The sequence below is a fragment of the Pollachius pollachius genome, assembly GCF_949987615.1.
Source record: "Pollachius pollachius genome assembly, chromosome: 3".
Taxonomy (NCBI): Eukaryota; Metazoa; Chordata; class Actinopteri; order Gadiformes; family Gadidae; genus Pollachius; species Pollachius pollachius.
In genome coordinates, this window is record NC_136936.1 from 19122347 (window position 1) to 19139426 (window position 17080).

Sequence of the window (17080 nt, forward strand, 5' to 3'; positions counted from 1 at the left end):
ATGAATGTCTCGCAGAGGCTGCAGTCCATTCCGCACGCAGTGGTAGCAGCTTTCCCACTCACGTACACGCATCCACACCAACGTATGCTAACGCCCGTTCTGGCTTCTCTGCCGACGACATCCTTGACATATCCTTAGAGGTGATGAGGAACGGCGTGGAGACAACCGGTGTGAACGTGTGGGGTAGCAATGATAAGCCGCTTCCCGCTCTCCCTACTGGGTTTAGCGGAATGAAGGCGGTAATGAGCATTTCCCCGCCTGCTTCTGTTGTCCATTCTCGTCATCATTCTGAATATTTTCCCCTTCTTGTGATGGGAATCCATGCGCTGCTCTCCGGTCAGCCTGCAGACGGCGCTGGTGACTTCACAGACCTTTACATGCAACTCTTTAAGAGGTGCTGGGTAGATGCTGTTGATCCCTTAGCGCTTAATATATAAGGTCCGGTCCCCTGTATGTGTATGCCTCTTTGAGCAAGATCATTCTAGCAGACTGCCTGCTCTTCCTAGTCCTCCTGTGTCTGTAGTTGAATCACTAGATGAAAGAGTACAAATGGTTGTTAGCAAAGGCCCTCTGGAAAGCGATTTGGCATTGCTATGCAGGAAGGTATGGCTGTTATTTGTTATGCTTAACTTGGCCACACCGTGTTTTCATATGTTAGCAGTGAAAGACGGAACACGGCAATTGCATGTGTAGTGGTTGTTACTGTGTTTGTGTTTGTGTAAATGCGACAGTGAATGGAAAAGGTCACATCTTAAGCAGTTCTAAAAATATGCAATGGAGATCCTGGCTGCTCTGGTTTCCTCAGCACTTGTAGACACACACACGCATACACACAAACACACACACACACAAACAGGCACACACACATACATACACACTAACATGTATTCAAGCACGTAAGATCACACACACACACACACACACACACACACACACGCACGCACACAAACACACACGCACACACAACCCACACACACACAACCCAAGAACCCTGGGTCACGGCCTATTTAAAAATGCTTGGCCAAAAATTCCTTAAGTGTATCAGCGTTACACCAAGGTGTTAATGGCTCCATTGGGATTCGAGCCAACAAACCTCTCCCCCTCTCTGTCTGTCTGTCTCTCCCTCCCTCTTCCACCCCCTCTCCCAGCTTGGGTCGAGTCTCTTGGAGGAAGACAGCTGATGTCAGAAGCCCCAGTGCATTGGGGAACGCACATCAGTGCCAACAACATGTTTCTGAGTCCCAGAGAGATGTTGTTTCACAGTAGAAGCCACAATGGGAAAAAAAGCATGAGTGGTCCTAAGCCAATATATCATCCTTTTTCATGTATTCTTCTCATTCCTCTCCGTCTTTGTCTCTCTCTCTCTCTAATTTAAATTAAAAAAAAATCCAATTCAAATCCAAAAAGCTTTATAGGCAAGCGAAAAAAAAGTTAACATTGCAGAAGCAGGTGAAAATATAAGCCAAATTTAAAAATCTCTCTCTCTCTGTTCTGTCTCTCTGAATCTTTAACTGTATGAATCACACAACAATTGTTGAATAAGATGTATTAGATGTGTCTGTTCGACTCAGAAATGACACGTGGTGTTTGTGTGTGTGTATCAGCCGTGTCAGAGGAAAGCCCTCTGCTTACCGTCTCCTTTGTATAGATGAGAGAGAGAGAGAGAGAGAGAGAGAGAGAGAGAGAGAGAGAGAGAGAGAGAGAGAGAGAGAGAGAGAGAGAAAAGAGTCAGAAAAGAGTAATATGGGTGGTTGGGGTGAGGGAGCTGGGTGGGGGCAGCATCGAACAGCAAAGTGGAGGTGAAGAGAGAAGAGGGGTCTCAATTTACACAATCCTACATGGGGGGAGGGGGTCAGAGGCAAGTTGGAGGCCAGAAACAATACTCTTATTTGTTATAAATTGTTAGAAATAGAACAAGGTTGTGGTGATTAAGAGAATGCCAGTTATAACGGTTATTTGTTGGCCATCATCTATAGTGATCTGTAGTGGTATCAATCATTGTCTGCCCTGCTTTGTCAACTGGTCTGGTTAGTTGCTTTAACATACAACATACCAGTTCTCAGTAGGTGTAAGCTCACCATCTAGTGGGCAAGTATATCATTGCATTTTATGAAAGTCTTTCCCGAGCCATAGATAACGAAGAGGAATATGTCGGTGTCAGTGTACCTCTGTTTTTAACGTAATTGTTTAGCATTATTTATTGATTGTGTGTGCTAATTAGCCATCAGGCTGTGTCTGTGAAATTGCATTTATTAACTCGCTCTATTTTGATGCTTTTCTATTCACTCTGTAACCTTATTAATCTAACATTTTAAAATACTACAGATTAATTACGAATCTTGATGTTAAGAATATCAGTTAGTAATTAGTATTATTGAGTAGATACAGAATACTTCACAACTGCTATACTTAACATTTATTGAGTGCTGTTGCATTATCAAGCAACAATTAAATGTATTTATGTTAAAGGTTGATATAATGCTCACTTGCTGTGACTGTGATTAGCCAAGCCATTGGTAAATTTGCCTTTTCCGGTGTTTTAGTGACATCACATAGTGTCCACCTAGATGTATTCTGGATAAATCAGTCTACCGAGCAGACTGTAGCAAATGTTGCTTATATTATTATTAAACATACATTACCAAGGCTCAGAGTTGTAAAATTTGGTTTATTGCTAAATCATTTAAATATAACATTCTGTTGCGAACAACCCATCACTACTTAAAGTGTAATTCCGGCGAAAATTATAATATAATAGAGGTGCAAAAAAATGTAACTTAACAATCTCTCCTCTTGACACTTGGCTGTTTTAAATTTGTTGGCCCCTCTATTGTATTATTTACGGTAGCCGGTAATCGATTGTGTGGACTTCCTGGAAACATGGACCTACCCGGTAAGGCACAGACTTGGAAAACAGTATTTTTAAATAAACTCCCGGTACGCTAACAAAGTTAGTCATACTACTGCAGAGGTTTGGTGCTATTTTGAGCAATATTAGTGGTTAAAAAAATGTTGATTTGGAAGAGTTCACACTGCCCCTAGCCATTAACATGCAAGCAATTTGGGATGTTACATTGCTCCAGGCATTCGCGGGCAAGCTCTATACTTGATTATCAATGAAAAAATGTGTCTGGAAAGCTTATTTTATTGGTTGTCATGCCAAAAAAAGAGTGTAAAGAAAGAATTAGTAAAACGAAAATGAATGGTTATGTCTTTAATATATATATATATTATATATATATATATATATTTCAAAAAACAGTTGATCTACCTGGGGAGTTCGTACAAAATATCCGATGGCTTTTTTTATTTATTTTTAGCAACATGAATATGTATTTAGTCGTCTACCGGCTTCTGTCCATCAGTCAATCATGGGAAATATACTAAGCTAAATAATTTGAGCAAAACTTTACACAGAAAAAATAAATTACAAAGAAAACTTGGCAACGCTGCTAACGCAACAACAGAAATCCAAAAACATTTACAAATCTTTAGCAATCATTAATGATCTATTGTGCTATTTTAAATCGTTTCAGTTTTTTATTCCTTACATTGTGGCAACCCAGATTGGTGAGTGAACCGCCTCCTTCCAATCAGAACACGAACCGGAGCTTACTTTAAGCCAAAATGGCACTTTTATTCAAACATAAAGTATATTACTATTAAACCGAACAAAAACGTCTTTGGAGGAATCCAGTCTTGTTCCTCCGGCTGGAATCAGGTCACCCACAGAGACTGGTCTCTCCACAAACAAAAACCAGGAGAGCCTTGAATGAGTCATTTCAATAATTGGCTGGCACCAATGCTTTTACTGGCGCCATTGATGGAAATCTGGGCCTCCAGGGGCGCTGTGCTGTCAACGGGTTGCCACAACATGTTTTACTAATAATACTTATAATGCTAATCAGGGGCGTACGAATGAGTTTAACATTTTTTTGGGGGGGGCACATATCGGAAACCTGACAGATCCGTTAATGGTTTGAACAGAAATATGTCGTAAATTAACTACACTCAAAAAAATCACAAATATATTTTATTCTACAAAAAGATACATTTGTAAATGTAAAGGAAAACACATTTTGAATGGCAGTAATGAACTCATTAATATCAAATTAATTCTTTAATTGCACGCTCAATCATCCAGTTTTTTAGAATAAGAAGCGGTGACAAGACGCTGTGTTGCGCTTTCAAAATAAAATAAAATATTTTTACAATATTGGAGGGGACACGTCCCCTCCGTCCCCCCCGGTTCCTACGCCGTTGGTACTGTTGCGTTCTTCAAGAAAGTAGTGTAATCAGGATCGCTTTGAACTCACTTTATTTGTTAAAGTATTTCGGTATGGTAACTATGAAGCAAAAGGAGGGGAATTGTATGGACACGCGTGTGAGCGACAAACAGCAGGCCTATCTACCTAACTCCCTAGTATGGACTGCCGGATGATTCTGATTTCGTCGGCTCCAGGCCCTGCTTTAATACCGAGTAGGCGTGTCCTATGTGTCGTATTGGCTCCACCCTCCTCACCTGTCTAAAGGTGCTGCCATCTGTGGCTGGAATAGTTATTGCAGTTTATATGTCCTGCCCCCCTTGTGGCTATGTATAGTAATTACAGCTTATGTGTTTGATCCTACTTCCTAGTGGCTATGTATGGTAATTACAGCTTATGTGTTCGATCCTACTTCCTAGTGGCTATGTATGGTAATTACAGCTTATGTGTTCGATCCTACTTCCTAGTGGCTACTACTAGGAATACTAATATACTAATAATACAAACAGGCAACCAGCAACAAGGATTGGCCAACAATAGCGATGTTCAGCTTCTGGAATAGAGAAAAACACAATGAAAATCAGGATGAACAAATAGTTTAGTTACTGTCATAGTAACTAAACAATTTACTTGTTTAGTTATATCATTAACATTATCTGTTTGAGACGATCTGCAGGGCATGACGGGCCATATCGTTTTTATTTTTCTCAAATGACTACATCGAATAAAGATCTGAAAAACATGATTGCAATTCTTTAGCCCCACAAACTTCTTGAAAGATAGTTTACTACTGGAACTTATGTTTGCTTGTTTCCCTTAATAACATTTACATGTGATGATCTTACTGGAGGAAATGTTGTTACCGGAGATGTTGATGGGCTGTGAGCGCCTGGAATGTTGAAGAAAGCAGTATTAAAGATATTGAACCGTGAGGAATTGTTAACACGTGTAACTCTGTAGTCCTCTTCCTTCCCTTGATGATCAACTAAGAGAAGTGCAAGTTCATTAAAGAAGACAGCTTTGACACAATTATAGTTCAACCCATCTGTGGGGGGACGTGCGACGTCTGGCCTGCAGGGGGAGTATGGACAGGTTGGAAGCACGGGATTGGCCGGGGGGATTGATCCTGGTGGTGAGCAGGTGTCTGCACTCAGGTCAATCAGGGAGGGTGTACTTATGTGCCTGCTTTCTGTTATAGTGAAAAAAGACCAAACCCAGGAGCGAACGGACCACGGAGGTCCGGAGCGAGTGACACTCACCGAGATCCACTGCGAGACGGCTCTAAATGGACCCTTTTGTTGCATCTTAAATATTTCTGTTTCTTTTGAAAGCAAATAAACCGATCTCCTGCGGAGAGAACGACAACCCCGCCTGCTCTCATTGCCCGAACCTGTTACACCATCATTCTTACCTAAGCGGCTGTCAGCTTGTTCCTTGAACCAGCCTTTTCGTTTGGCAGCATTCAAGCCTCCTTTACAGGAGAACAGGCAGGAGGGAGCCCCAGACTTATTATGCCCCGTAGGTCTATTTTGACACGACTGCAGAGTTTCGGCTGCCGGAAGCAGTGTGTGCTACGCAGGAGACACTAACAGCTGTGCGTCTCAAAGCCAAGGCTTTAAAAATGGATGTTTGAAGCTATTGTCCAAGCCTACAGCTACTGCAGAGTTCCTCTACCTCTAGGTATCAGGGGGTCACCCCACTAGAACCATGGCTACCTCTCGGGCTGCCCAGATAGGTGTTCCCATCGTGGAAATCTGTGCAGCAGCGGCGGGGACCCTGGCATGTACATTTTACCCGGATCCATAGGGTAAATGTGGCTTTCACATAATCTTTTGGCAGCCGCTGTTTTATCGACTCCTCCACAGAGCTCTTAAGGGAGTAAGTATGGCTTCCTTGTGACCTTGTTGGTACAAGTATATAGTTACTAATGCAACACCTACGGTTCTATGAATTAGAAATGACCACCAGTATTTGCAGACACCCTTAATGTTGGCATGAAAACGCTTAAGGAAATGTCACCCAGGTCACTTTGTTGAATTAGGGTACTCGCCTAAAGCCCTTTTGTATACTGTCATAAAAAGCACAATGTCTTCCATATATGAGCTTATCTGCTTCACTACACATGGAACCAAAAAAAGAGTTGTGATGTTGTAGTTTGGCATGACTGTTCATGTAGTTATACTTTCCGCTAGGGGGAGCTGTAAGAGAACCCTTCTCCCACTTAGGGCACTCTACTCATCTCAACTATAGAACATGACTGATGTAACATATGCAATTGACACTGGTTATACAAAAACTGACCTGGTGGTGGTAGTTATTTCTGAGACGTTGAGGAAAATCATAGATTCATCAAATTTTCCACCGAGGTAGATGATGACACACTTATAGAACCCTTCGTCTTCAGCTGTCAGATTCCACATGCTTACGGTCCTCTCTGTCCAGTTCACACTGCTGGTGTCATTTCTTGTGGGGTTGGTTGGTTTCGTAGCATGCAATCCATTTATAAGAACCTTAAAATTGGGGCCACCTTGAAGGTATACAGATTTGATAAGCTGCTGTTTTTCAAAGGGACATAGAAATAGCACCTTCCCTCCAACCTCTCCATATACAGTTTGGTGGGCAAAACCTGAAAGAGAAAGGTTGGGACTTCATCAGGGAAACAGCAGGTTTATAACCAAAATAAACTGATATTATGTTATCATTTTGAGTTTTAGACAGAAAAATCTAAACTGTATCTCACTATAGCCAGTCTCACACACTAGACAAACACTCACAAAACAAAACAATTATTATGCGTTTCCAAAGTATTTGTTAATGTAGCCCATATGTTTATTTTGCACACACACACACACACACACACACACACACACACACACACACACACATTCTATATTTGATCTCAAATGTATTCAAACTTGATCACATTAGCTATTTGTTTAACTCTTCACTTTATTTGTTTCAAACCATTTTGATAGATTTTTTTTAAATGGGGTGCATGTTTACATTTACACGACATGGAGGAGAAAGGGATTGTTGTCAGCGAATGTCTCCCGCTTGAGCGCCGCTTCCCGCTGCCGAGGGACCACCGCCTCGGCGCTGCCCGCTGCAGGAGGCGGTGGTGCCTAAGCGCTGACCGCTGCCAGCTGTCCGCTGGCAGCCAGGCGACGGCGGGAGACAACCGCGGTCAACAATCCCTTTCTCCTCCATGTCGTGGTTCAGCCTACTTCAGATTGATGTGGACGGAGAAGAACCAGAGACGTCGGAGAACCCGACGCAGTCGTTTGGGATTCATAATATCGTCTGGAGGCTCACACAGCTTTTGGCCGTAATAATATATATTATTTGATAGAAATGTATTTTCTAGTTAGTACAGTTACTTTCATTTTCTTACCTTTGATAATAGCCGAAGATACCACCAACCATAACAGTATATTCATCTTCAACCTGAAACACACACACTTCGACAGTTCCTTTAAATGATTTAAACGAAATGTGATCGAATTGCTTAACCATGATTTGGCGACATGTTTCCAGTAGCCTATACATTTTGACATCACCATTCTGCACACTTTCAGTGTGTGTTCCTCTAGTCTGGAGTATTATTATATGGGCAGTCCACACAATATCAGTGTTTTTTACACCGCGGTGAACTTAGTTTTAGGTTGGATATTCGACAGATATTCAGTCCAGTTCCAGCCGCGACTTCACGGAGATTTGCCCGGCAATAGCAGCAGGAGAACGTTTAGCACACCTCGCAGAGCCTCGCGGTGAATCGCTAGAAACTGATTTAGGGACCGTCAATAAATTACTTCACGTAAATATATCAATACAAAATACTTGCAGTTTTTTCAATAGCTTCCATGCCATGTGACCCAGTGACTCCAAACCAGTATCTAATTGTATTATTAAACCCTGAGAATAAGACAAACCACTTGTTATGGTATTTTAGTGATTTCTCTATTTTATACGAATATTAATATGCAGGAATTATCATATTTCATTCAATAGCTTCCATGCCATGTGACCCAGTGACTCCAAACCAGTATCCAATTGTAGAACTAAAGCCTAAGATTAGGAAACACCACTTTTTATGGTATTTTATTGCTTTCTCTATTTTATATGAATATTAATATGCAGGAATGATCATATTTCATTCAATAGCTTCCATGCCACGTGACCCAGTGACTCCAAAGCAGTATCCAATTGTAGAACTAAACCCTAAGAATAAGACACACCACTCTTTATGGTATTTTAGTGCTTCCTCTATTTTATATGAATATTAATATGCAGGAATGATCATATTTCATTCAATAGCTTCCATGCCACATGACCCAGTGACTCCAAACCAGTATCCAATTGTAGAACTAAACCCTGAGAATAGGAAACACCACTTTTTATGGTATTTTAGTGCTATTTTAGTGCTTCTGCGCGATTCAATATTTTAATCCCTTGACAGCAATATATATATATATATATATATATATATATATATATATATATATATATATATATATATATATATATATATATATATATATAGTATAAATAATAGACATACACAAAATAATAGATGGACACAAATTGCTGCTTGAAAATATGTGAACCTCTTGAGCGTTATTTTAATTATTATTATAATTCTATATTGAATCAGAATCAGTTTACTTTTACAATTGGATACTGGTTTGGAGTCACTGGGTCACATGGCATGGAAGCTATTGAAAGAAATATGATCATTCCTGCATATTAATATTCATATAAAATAGAGGAAGCACTAAAATACCATAAAAAGTGGTGTGTCCTATTCTCAGGGTTTAGTTCTACAAGTGGATACTGGTTTGGAGTCACTGGGTCACGTGGCATGGAAGCTATTGAAGGAAATATGATCATTCCTGCATATTAATATTCATATAAAATAGAGGAAGCACTAAAATACCATAAAAAGTGGTGTGTCCTATTCTCAGGGTTTAGTTCTACAATTGGATACTTGTTTGGAGTCACTGGGTCACATGGCATGGAAGCTATTGAAAGAAATATGATCATTCCTGCATATTAAAATTCATATAAAATAGAGGAAGCACTAAAATACCATAAAAAGTGGTGTGTCCTATTCTCAGGGTTTAGTTCTACAAGTGGATACTTGTTTGGAGTCACTGGGTCACATGGCATGGAAGCTATTGAAAGAAATATGATCATTCCTGCATATTAAAATTCATATAAAATAGAGAAAGCACTAAAATACCATAAAAAGTGGTGTGTCCTATTCTCAGGGTTTAGTTCTACAAGTGGATACTGGTTTGGAGTCACTGGGTCACGTGGCATGGAAGCTATTGAATGAAATATGATCATTCCTGCATATTAATATTCATATAAAGTAGAGGAAGCACTAAAATACCATAAAAAGTGGTGTGTCCTATTCTCAGGGTTTAGTTCTACAAGTGGATACTGGTTTGGAGTCACTGGGTCACGTGGCATGGAAGCTATTGAATGAAATATGATCCTTCCTGCATATTAATATTCATATAAAATAGAGGAAGCACTAAAATACCATAAAAAGTGGTGTGTCCTATTCTCAGGGTTTAGTTCTACAAGTGGATACTGGTTTGGAGTCACTGGGTCACGTGGCATGGAAGCTATTGAAGGAAATATGATCATTCCTGCATATTAATATTCATATAAAATAGAGGAAGCACTAAAATACCATAAAAAGTGGTGTGTCCTATTCTCAGGGTTTAGTTCTACAATTGGATACTTGTTTGGAGTCACTGGGTCACGTGGCATGGACGCTATTGAAAGAAATATGATCATTCCTGCTTATTAATATTCATATAAAATAGAGAAGGCAATAAAATACCATAAAAAGTGGTGTTTCCTAATCTTAGGCTTTAGTTCTACAATTGGATACTGGTTTGGAGTCACTGGGTCACGTGGCATGGAAGCTATTGAATGAAATATGATCATTCCTGCATATTAATATTCATATAAAATAGAGGAAGCACTAAAATACCATAAAAAGTGGTGTGTCTTATTCTTAGGGTTTAGTTCTACAATTGGATACTGCTTTGGAGTCACTGGGTCACGTGGCATGGAAGCTATTGAATGAAATATGATCATTCCTGCATATTAATATTCATATAAAATAGAGGAAGCACTAAAATACCATAAAAAGTGGTGTGTCCTATTCTCAGGGTTTAGTTCTACAAGTGGATACTGGTTTGGAGTCACTGGGTCACATGGCATGGAAGCTATTGAATGAAATATGATCATTCCTGCATATTAATATTCATATAAAATAGAGGAAGCACTAAAATACCATAAAAAGTGGTGTGTCCTAATCTTAGGGTTTAGTTCTACAATTGGATACTGCTTTGGAGTCACTGGGTCACGTGGCATGGAAGCTATTGAAAGAAATATGATCATACCTGCATATTAATATTCATATAAAATAGAGGAAGCACTAAAATACCATAAAAAGTGGTGTGTCTTATTCTTAGGGTTTAGTTCTACAATTGGATACTGCTTTGGAGTCACTGGGTCACGTGGCATGGAAGCTATTGAATGAAATATGATCATTCCTGCATATTAATATTCATATAAAATAGAGGAAGCACTAAAATACCATAAAAAGTGGTGTGTCTTATTCTTAGGGTTTAGTTCTACAATTGGATACTGCTTTGGAGTCACTGGGTCACGTGGCATGGAAGCTATTGAATGAAATATGATCATTCCTGCATATTAATATTCATATAAAATAGAGGAAGCACTAAAATACCATAAAAAGTGGTGTGTCCTATTCTCAGGGTTTAGTTCTACAAGTGGATACTGGTTTGGAGTCACTGGGTCACGTGGCATGGAAGCTATTGAAAGAAATATGATAATTCCTGCTTATTAATATTCATATAAAATAGAGGAAGCACTAAAATACCATAACAAGTGGTGTGTCTTATTCTCAGGGTTTAATAATACAATTAGATACTGGTTTGGAGTCACTGGGTCACGTGGCATGGAAGCTATTGAAAGAAATATGATCATACCTGCATATTAATATTCATATAAAATAGAGGAAGCACTAAAATACCATAAAAAGTGGTGTGTCTTATTCTTAGGGTTTAGTTCTACAATTGGATACTGCTTTGGAGTCACTGGGTCACGTGGCATGGAAGCTATTGAATGAAATATGATCATTCCTGCATATTAATATTCATATAAAATAGAGGAAGCACTAAAATACCATAAAAAGTGGTGTGTCCTATTCTCAGGGTTTAGTTCTACAAGTGGATACTGGTTTGGAGTCACTGGGTCACGTGGCATGGAAGCTATTGAAAGAAATATGATAATTCCTGCTTATTAATATTCATATAAAATAGAGGAAGCACTAAAATACCATAACAAGTGGTGTGTCTTATTCTCAGGGTTTAATAATACAATTAGATACTGGTTTGGAGTCACTGGGTCACGTGGCATGGAAGCTATTGAATGAAATATGATCATTCCTGCATATTAATATTCATATAAAATAGAGGAAGCACTAAAATACCATAAAAAGTGGTTTGTCTTATTCTTAGGGTTTAGTTCTACAATTGGATACTGCTTTGGAGTCACTGGGTCACGTGGCATGGAAGCTATTGAATGAAATATGATCATTCCTGCATATTAATATTCATATAAAATAGAGGAAGCACTAAAATACCATAAAAAGTGGTGTGTCCTAATCTTAGGCTTTAGTTCTACAATTGGATACGGGTTTGGAGTCACTGGGTCACGTGGCATGGAAGCTATTGAAAGAAATATGATCATTCCTGCATATTAATATTCATATAAAATAGAGGAAGCACTAAAATACCATAAAAAGTGGTGTGTCTTATTCTTAGGGTTTAGTTCTACAAGTGGATACTGGTTTGGAGTCACTGGGTCACGTGGCATGGAAGCTATTGAATGAAATATGATCATTCCTGCATATTAATATTCATATAAAATAGAGGAAGCACTAAAATACCATAAAAAGTGGTGTGTCCTCTTCTTAGAGTTTAGTTCTACAATTGGATACTGGTTTGGAGTCACTGGGTCACATGGCATGGAAGCTATTGAAAATACTGCAAGTATTTTGTATTGATATATTTACGTGAAGTAATTTATTGACGGTCCCTAAATCAGTTTCCAGCGATTCACCGCGAGGCTCTGCGAGGTGCGCTAACCGTTCTCCTGCTGCTATTGTCGGGCAAATCTCCGTGAAGTCGCGGCTGGAACTGGACTGAATATCCGTCGAATATCCAACCTAAAACTAACTTCACCGCGGTGTTTTTTACATTCATACATCTGTATCATAATAAAAGTCAAGCTTAAGCTTTATGCAAAAAGAACGATATAAAGCATGGTGTAGGGCTACGATTTCTAGACAAAAAGAAGAAATCTCCAGCTAGAACAACATGAGTAGTTCTAGCTGGAGAATGGCATGTGTTAATTATATTGAAGTCTACGTAATATTATTGTATAGCCTACTATTGTTGTTTTTATTGCCATTTCACTATTTTCCTCAAATTCACGCACAACCTGACCTGGTTGTGCTTGCGTGCGTGCGTGCGTGTTGGGTTATCTGGATTATATAGGATGTAGCAAGCAAGTGATAACCAGTGATAACCAGATAAGACAGTGAAAACCGCGAGCTGCTGACCTTCATGGGAAAGAAGGTGATGCAGGCGAAGACGGGGAGAGATGGTGCGACATACGAGAAAGACGCAGAGGAACTTTCCTTACGAAAGAAATATGTATGTTGGGCGGCGGTACCGAAGTGAACCCTCTGCGTACCGCATGAGCCGCTTTTTTTTACGTTCCAACCTGGTTGATGTGGACATTTCAGTCGTCATTTGAAATTGGTTGGGACACGTCCCACGCAAATCTACGCGCTTGATCGTATGATGGATGGCGCTATATTTATTCTCACCAGGGCGTTCAGTTTCCCCCTACTTCCAGTAGACTATACCTGGGTCAGCTCCTGCGGTTCTTTCTCCTTCTGGCCCACCGGATGTTTGACAGGTACTCCCGCGCCGGCTACTCGTGGATCCAAGTTTAGACACAATAACACAATAACGCGGTGAACTCTGGTTCCTCTAAATCCACGCGTACTATCAAATCCCAAAAGAACAAACTGGTTTATGCATAAAGCAATCCAACAACACACCGATTACCCTCTGGGACAGGTATCAGGTCTTTGGTATTTGAAATACCCCGCCCCGCTGTCACAGTGAACCACCTTATTTAAAAGCCAATCCCCAATCTCTTCCCAGAAGGAGGCGTGTGGTTCTATGCTACGTGCGATGCGTAGAGCGGCGAAGTCACGCCCTCTCGGTAGAATTTTTTTTTGAAAGAACACAAATTAAATCCACAAACAACATATGTGTAATCCAGGGCATATAAAGACTGGGACCAGAAAATAATTACTTTCTCTCCATTGAAACCCATTCATATTTTTCGATCTCATAGGTCCCATGGGCTCTACCGGAAAGGGCGTGGCTTCGCCACTGTTAGGTAGATTCTAGTTGCTCCTTGGTCGCTATGCAAATGTTATTCCTAGCAACAACAACAACCATAGCTGCAGTTGGTAGTCATGGAGTGCGTGGAATAGCACACGTATCCATAGATGAAACAGGCATTTAGTTCAATAAACCTTTAGAAGGTAGGTCCTCGGTGTCGTGAGGAGGCATGCCCTCAGCACGGTGTCTGTTTATGGTCTGTTCTGCTAGCGTCTGCTACGACATTTAGACACTTGTAGATCGCCAGCCATATTGAGACTGCGAGTCTCTGTTTTTCTGTCATTGAACCCATTCCAAGTCATTATAGTTTAACTGAGCAAACTGAAGTAATGCTTTGTTTATGTTTCGTCCGTTAGCCTAGGGGATGTTTGCTATAGTTAAATGCTAATATGCTATCTCCCTGCGACCCTAGCCTGTAGTGCTTTGGGAACAGATGGCGCTGCGTGGCCCCGGTGGAGGGATGATTGATGCCGCTTAATACATCACTTGAATATAGCCTTTATCTACATGTATGTTGAGGTGTTACATTGTGGGGGCTTCACATTCCTCGTACTTCCCCATTCTGTTCAATGCAAAGAGCATGCGATATTGAAATGCCACAAAGAAGTACCGTAACATAAGAATGCTCATGGGGGTTGGTGGTCATTGTTACACTGCACGTTTTCATTAGTCACCCTGAGTCTGCTGACATGTGTCTGTTATGTATCGTTGTTTTCATGTCAACGCAGTGCCAAGTTGAAAGATGCCTCCAAGCTCAGCAGATCCTCGCAAACAGTTTATTCTTACAACAACGTCGAACTTCTTTGGCTTGACGGCTTCCCCCCAACTGGCTGACAGTGCTGAGCTCAACAATTTTCTTGATGATGGCAACGAGTTTGTCCTATGTTTCAGCCAACAACAACACGACTTGCATCCCTCAAATCAGGTAGGCCTACAGTGTTATACCTGTATAATAAGCACCAGATATACAAGGAACTTGAGCCATTTACCTCCTGAAAGAACTACGAGGTCATGAGACCCAGTCAGCAGCTGAGCAGGACACACTGAGCAGGTGTCCTTACCGTTTTAGGGTTGCGTGTTCCTGTCCCCAACTCCTAATGGAAAAACTGCTGAGATGTCCTTGAGCAAGCTACCATATCGCTATCTGATTCCATATACCACAGTCATCAAACCGCAAACTTGATGTGGTAAGGCACTAGCCCTCGTGCCGTAGTCACAGGATTATATTGAACCATTAATTACATTTTTACTGTGGACATGTCCCAAACCACTTTTTGACATGGATGATTTTGCCACCATCACATTTTGAAAGCATAATTTGTTAAAAATGTTCTGAAAAAGAACCAACGCTTTGAGAGTTGTTAATTTGCACAGCAAGAAAACAGAATGAAATGTAAATACAGAACAGATAGCAAAAAATGTTCACTCTGTACTAGCCTTGTAGCCCTTTGGATACTGCGTTGTGCAGTTTTCTCGTAGTAACTATCTACTCTTACCTCATACCCATCCATAGCCTGGGAACCAGAGGCAACCAGAGGGATCTGCAAGTTCGGACAAATTTCCAAAATAGATTTACCCCTAATTAACCCTATTTAACCCTTTATCTAATATGGAATGGGTTTATTAGGATCACTTTAAAGAGTAGTGCCCTATTGGGGCATCATGCATGGTGGCTGCAACTGATGTGTCATACATTTCGCTGCTCTGATTGGTTGTAGGTTCAATTAATTGCGTCCAGAGGTCTACACTCATTGATGATGAACCTTGGAAATCTAAAATGGACTGAGGCAAAATATTCACACTTATCCATGTGACATAATTGATCCGATCAGATCAAGTTTTCACAGATTAAGTCTAATGAGAATGTTTTTATTCTACAGCCCATTTACTTCCATGTCATATGTATTCTCTTGCATTACAATGTGAGTAACTTAATCTTGTTTATTTATTAACTGACATGTTAGATTGAAACATCTGGGGACAATGGAGGCAAGGTGCTGGTGTTCTTCAAACTTAAACCCACCGTGATCACGGAGGAGAACCTCCACCAGAGCATCCTTGTGTCCTCTATGCTGGAGTCCCCAGTCAGAAGCCTCTACCAGGCTGTGAGACAGGTGTTTGCCCCCGTGCTGCTCCAGGTGGGTTTGCAAGGAAGCAAGGAAAAGGAGGAAAACCAATAAGAATGCCAACTGGCAATATGATTTTCTTGGTGTTGGCTTCTGCCTGCTGATGCTGTGATACATTTTTGTCATTTTACTTTAAAAAATGTGATGCTTTCTTCTACTCTATTGGTCCTATATTTCTCTCTGATGATTACAAGTGAATAAAAGCTAAAGCCTTCCTATCAATAACTTTTCTAATTTACGTTTTAATGTTATCCATATTGGGTGTTTTGGGCATTCGGCTCACCAACATGCCACGCCAATTACAATCTCGTGCCTCCTTTTATTGTGCAGGATGAGCGATGGAGTTCAGAGTTGGACCCTAAACTGGCAGGGCTGCTCAGCGACCTGGAGCAAGGCCTGGGCTCGGTGATCCGTCAGTCGGGTCCGCGATCACAGGGGAAGACGGGCCTCAAAGAGGGGGATGTGTTAGGTACGCCAATGGATAGAAAGGCCAATGCATGTGCACGCACGATGAGCGAGTGTGGTTTGTACTGAGAGATTTACTGACACACATGTTGTTGCAGCATGTTGCGGCAATACCTTTCTGCAGAGCAAGTTACAGGGAACCGACTCCCCTCAAAGTCTTAAGTGGGACAGTTAAGGTCCAAGGCCACCGATTGTGTGGCATGATGTTTTATAGGCTTAATCACTTATTTTCTGCAGGTATACTGTCCCCTGGGGATGAGTTCCAATACTGGGCAGATCTCTCAGAGTCTGCGGAGAAGCACGGTGTAAGAGAAAGGGCCCGCCATTTCGTTGAGCTTTTCCGACCAATCGAAAAGGTATGTAGGTTGGGAGCATTTTACAGCCTACTTAAACAAACAAATATATAATGTATATTATTTTTGATATATATATATAGATATATATATATCAAAAATGATATACATTATATATATAACCTTGTGTATGTATATATGTGTGTATATATACACACACACACACACACACACACACACTTAAACCGCAATACAACACGGTTCTACATACCACAAATTCCGATATATATTGTGGCACGCCACGAAAACCCAAATTTTCCGGCACGTGAATTTTAGAGTGGGGAGCTCTCCATAACACTGCAGATAAAACTCGCAATTGAAGGATCGAAGGATCGAAGGATTTA

General features: G+C 40.5%; 1 protein-coding gene and 1 long non-coding RNA gene across 2 annotated transcripts in view; one reads left to right on the forward strand and one right to left on the reverse strand.

Moving 5' to 3' along the window:
- Nucleotides 1-3676: 3676 nt before the first annotated feature.
- On the reverse strand, nt 3677-13430 carry LOC307073970. The gene is made up of 5 exons (XR_013811756.1): nt 13243-13430; nt 7657-7709; nt 6567-6891; nt 5111-5154; nt 3677-4818 (listed from the first exon to the last, which is right to left on the reverse strand). It is a non-coding gene; the product is annotated as an uncharacterized lncRNA (long non-coding RNA).
- Nucleotides 13431-13836: 406 nt separating this feature from the next.
- The window catches only part of dync2h1 (dynein cytoplasmic 2 heavy chain 1), a 127697-nt gene continuing 124453 nt past the window's right edge, over nt 13837-17080 (forward strand). Inside the window, exons 1-5 of the mRNA XM_079732532.1 lie at nt 13837-13935; nt 14521-14717; nt 15757-15930; nt 16249-16387; nt 16621-16739. Of these exons, the coding sequence (XP_079588658.1) occupies nt 14535-14717; nt 15757-15930; nt 16249-16387; nt 16621-16739 (615 nt within the window). The 5' untranslated portion in view covers nt 13837-13935; nt 14521-14534. The remainder of the gene's footprint in view (nt 13936-14520; nt 14718-15756; nt 15931-16248; nt 16388-16620; nt 16740-17080) is intronic.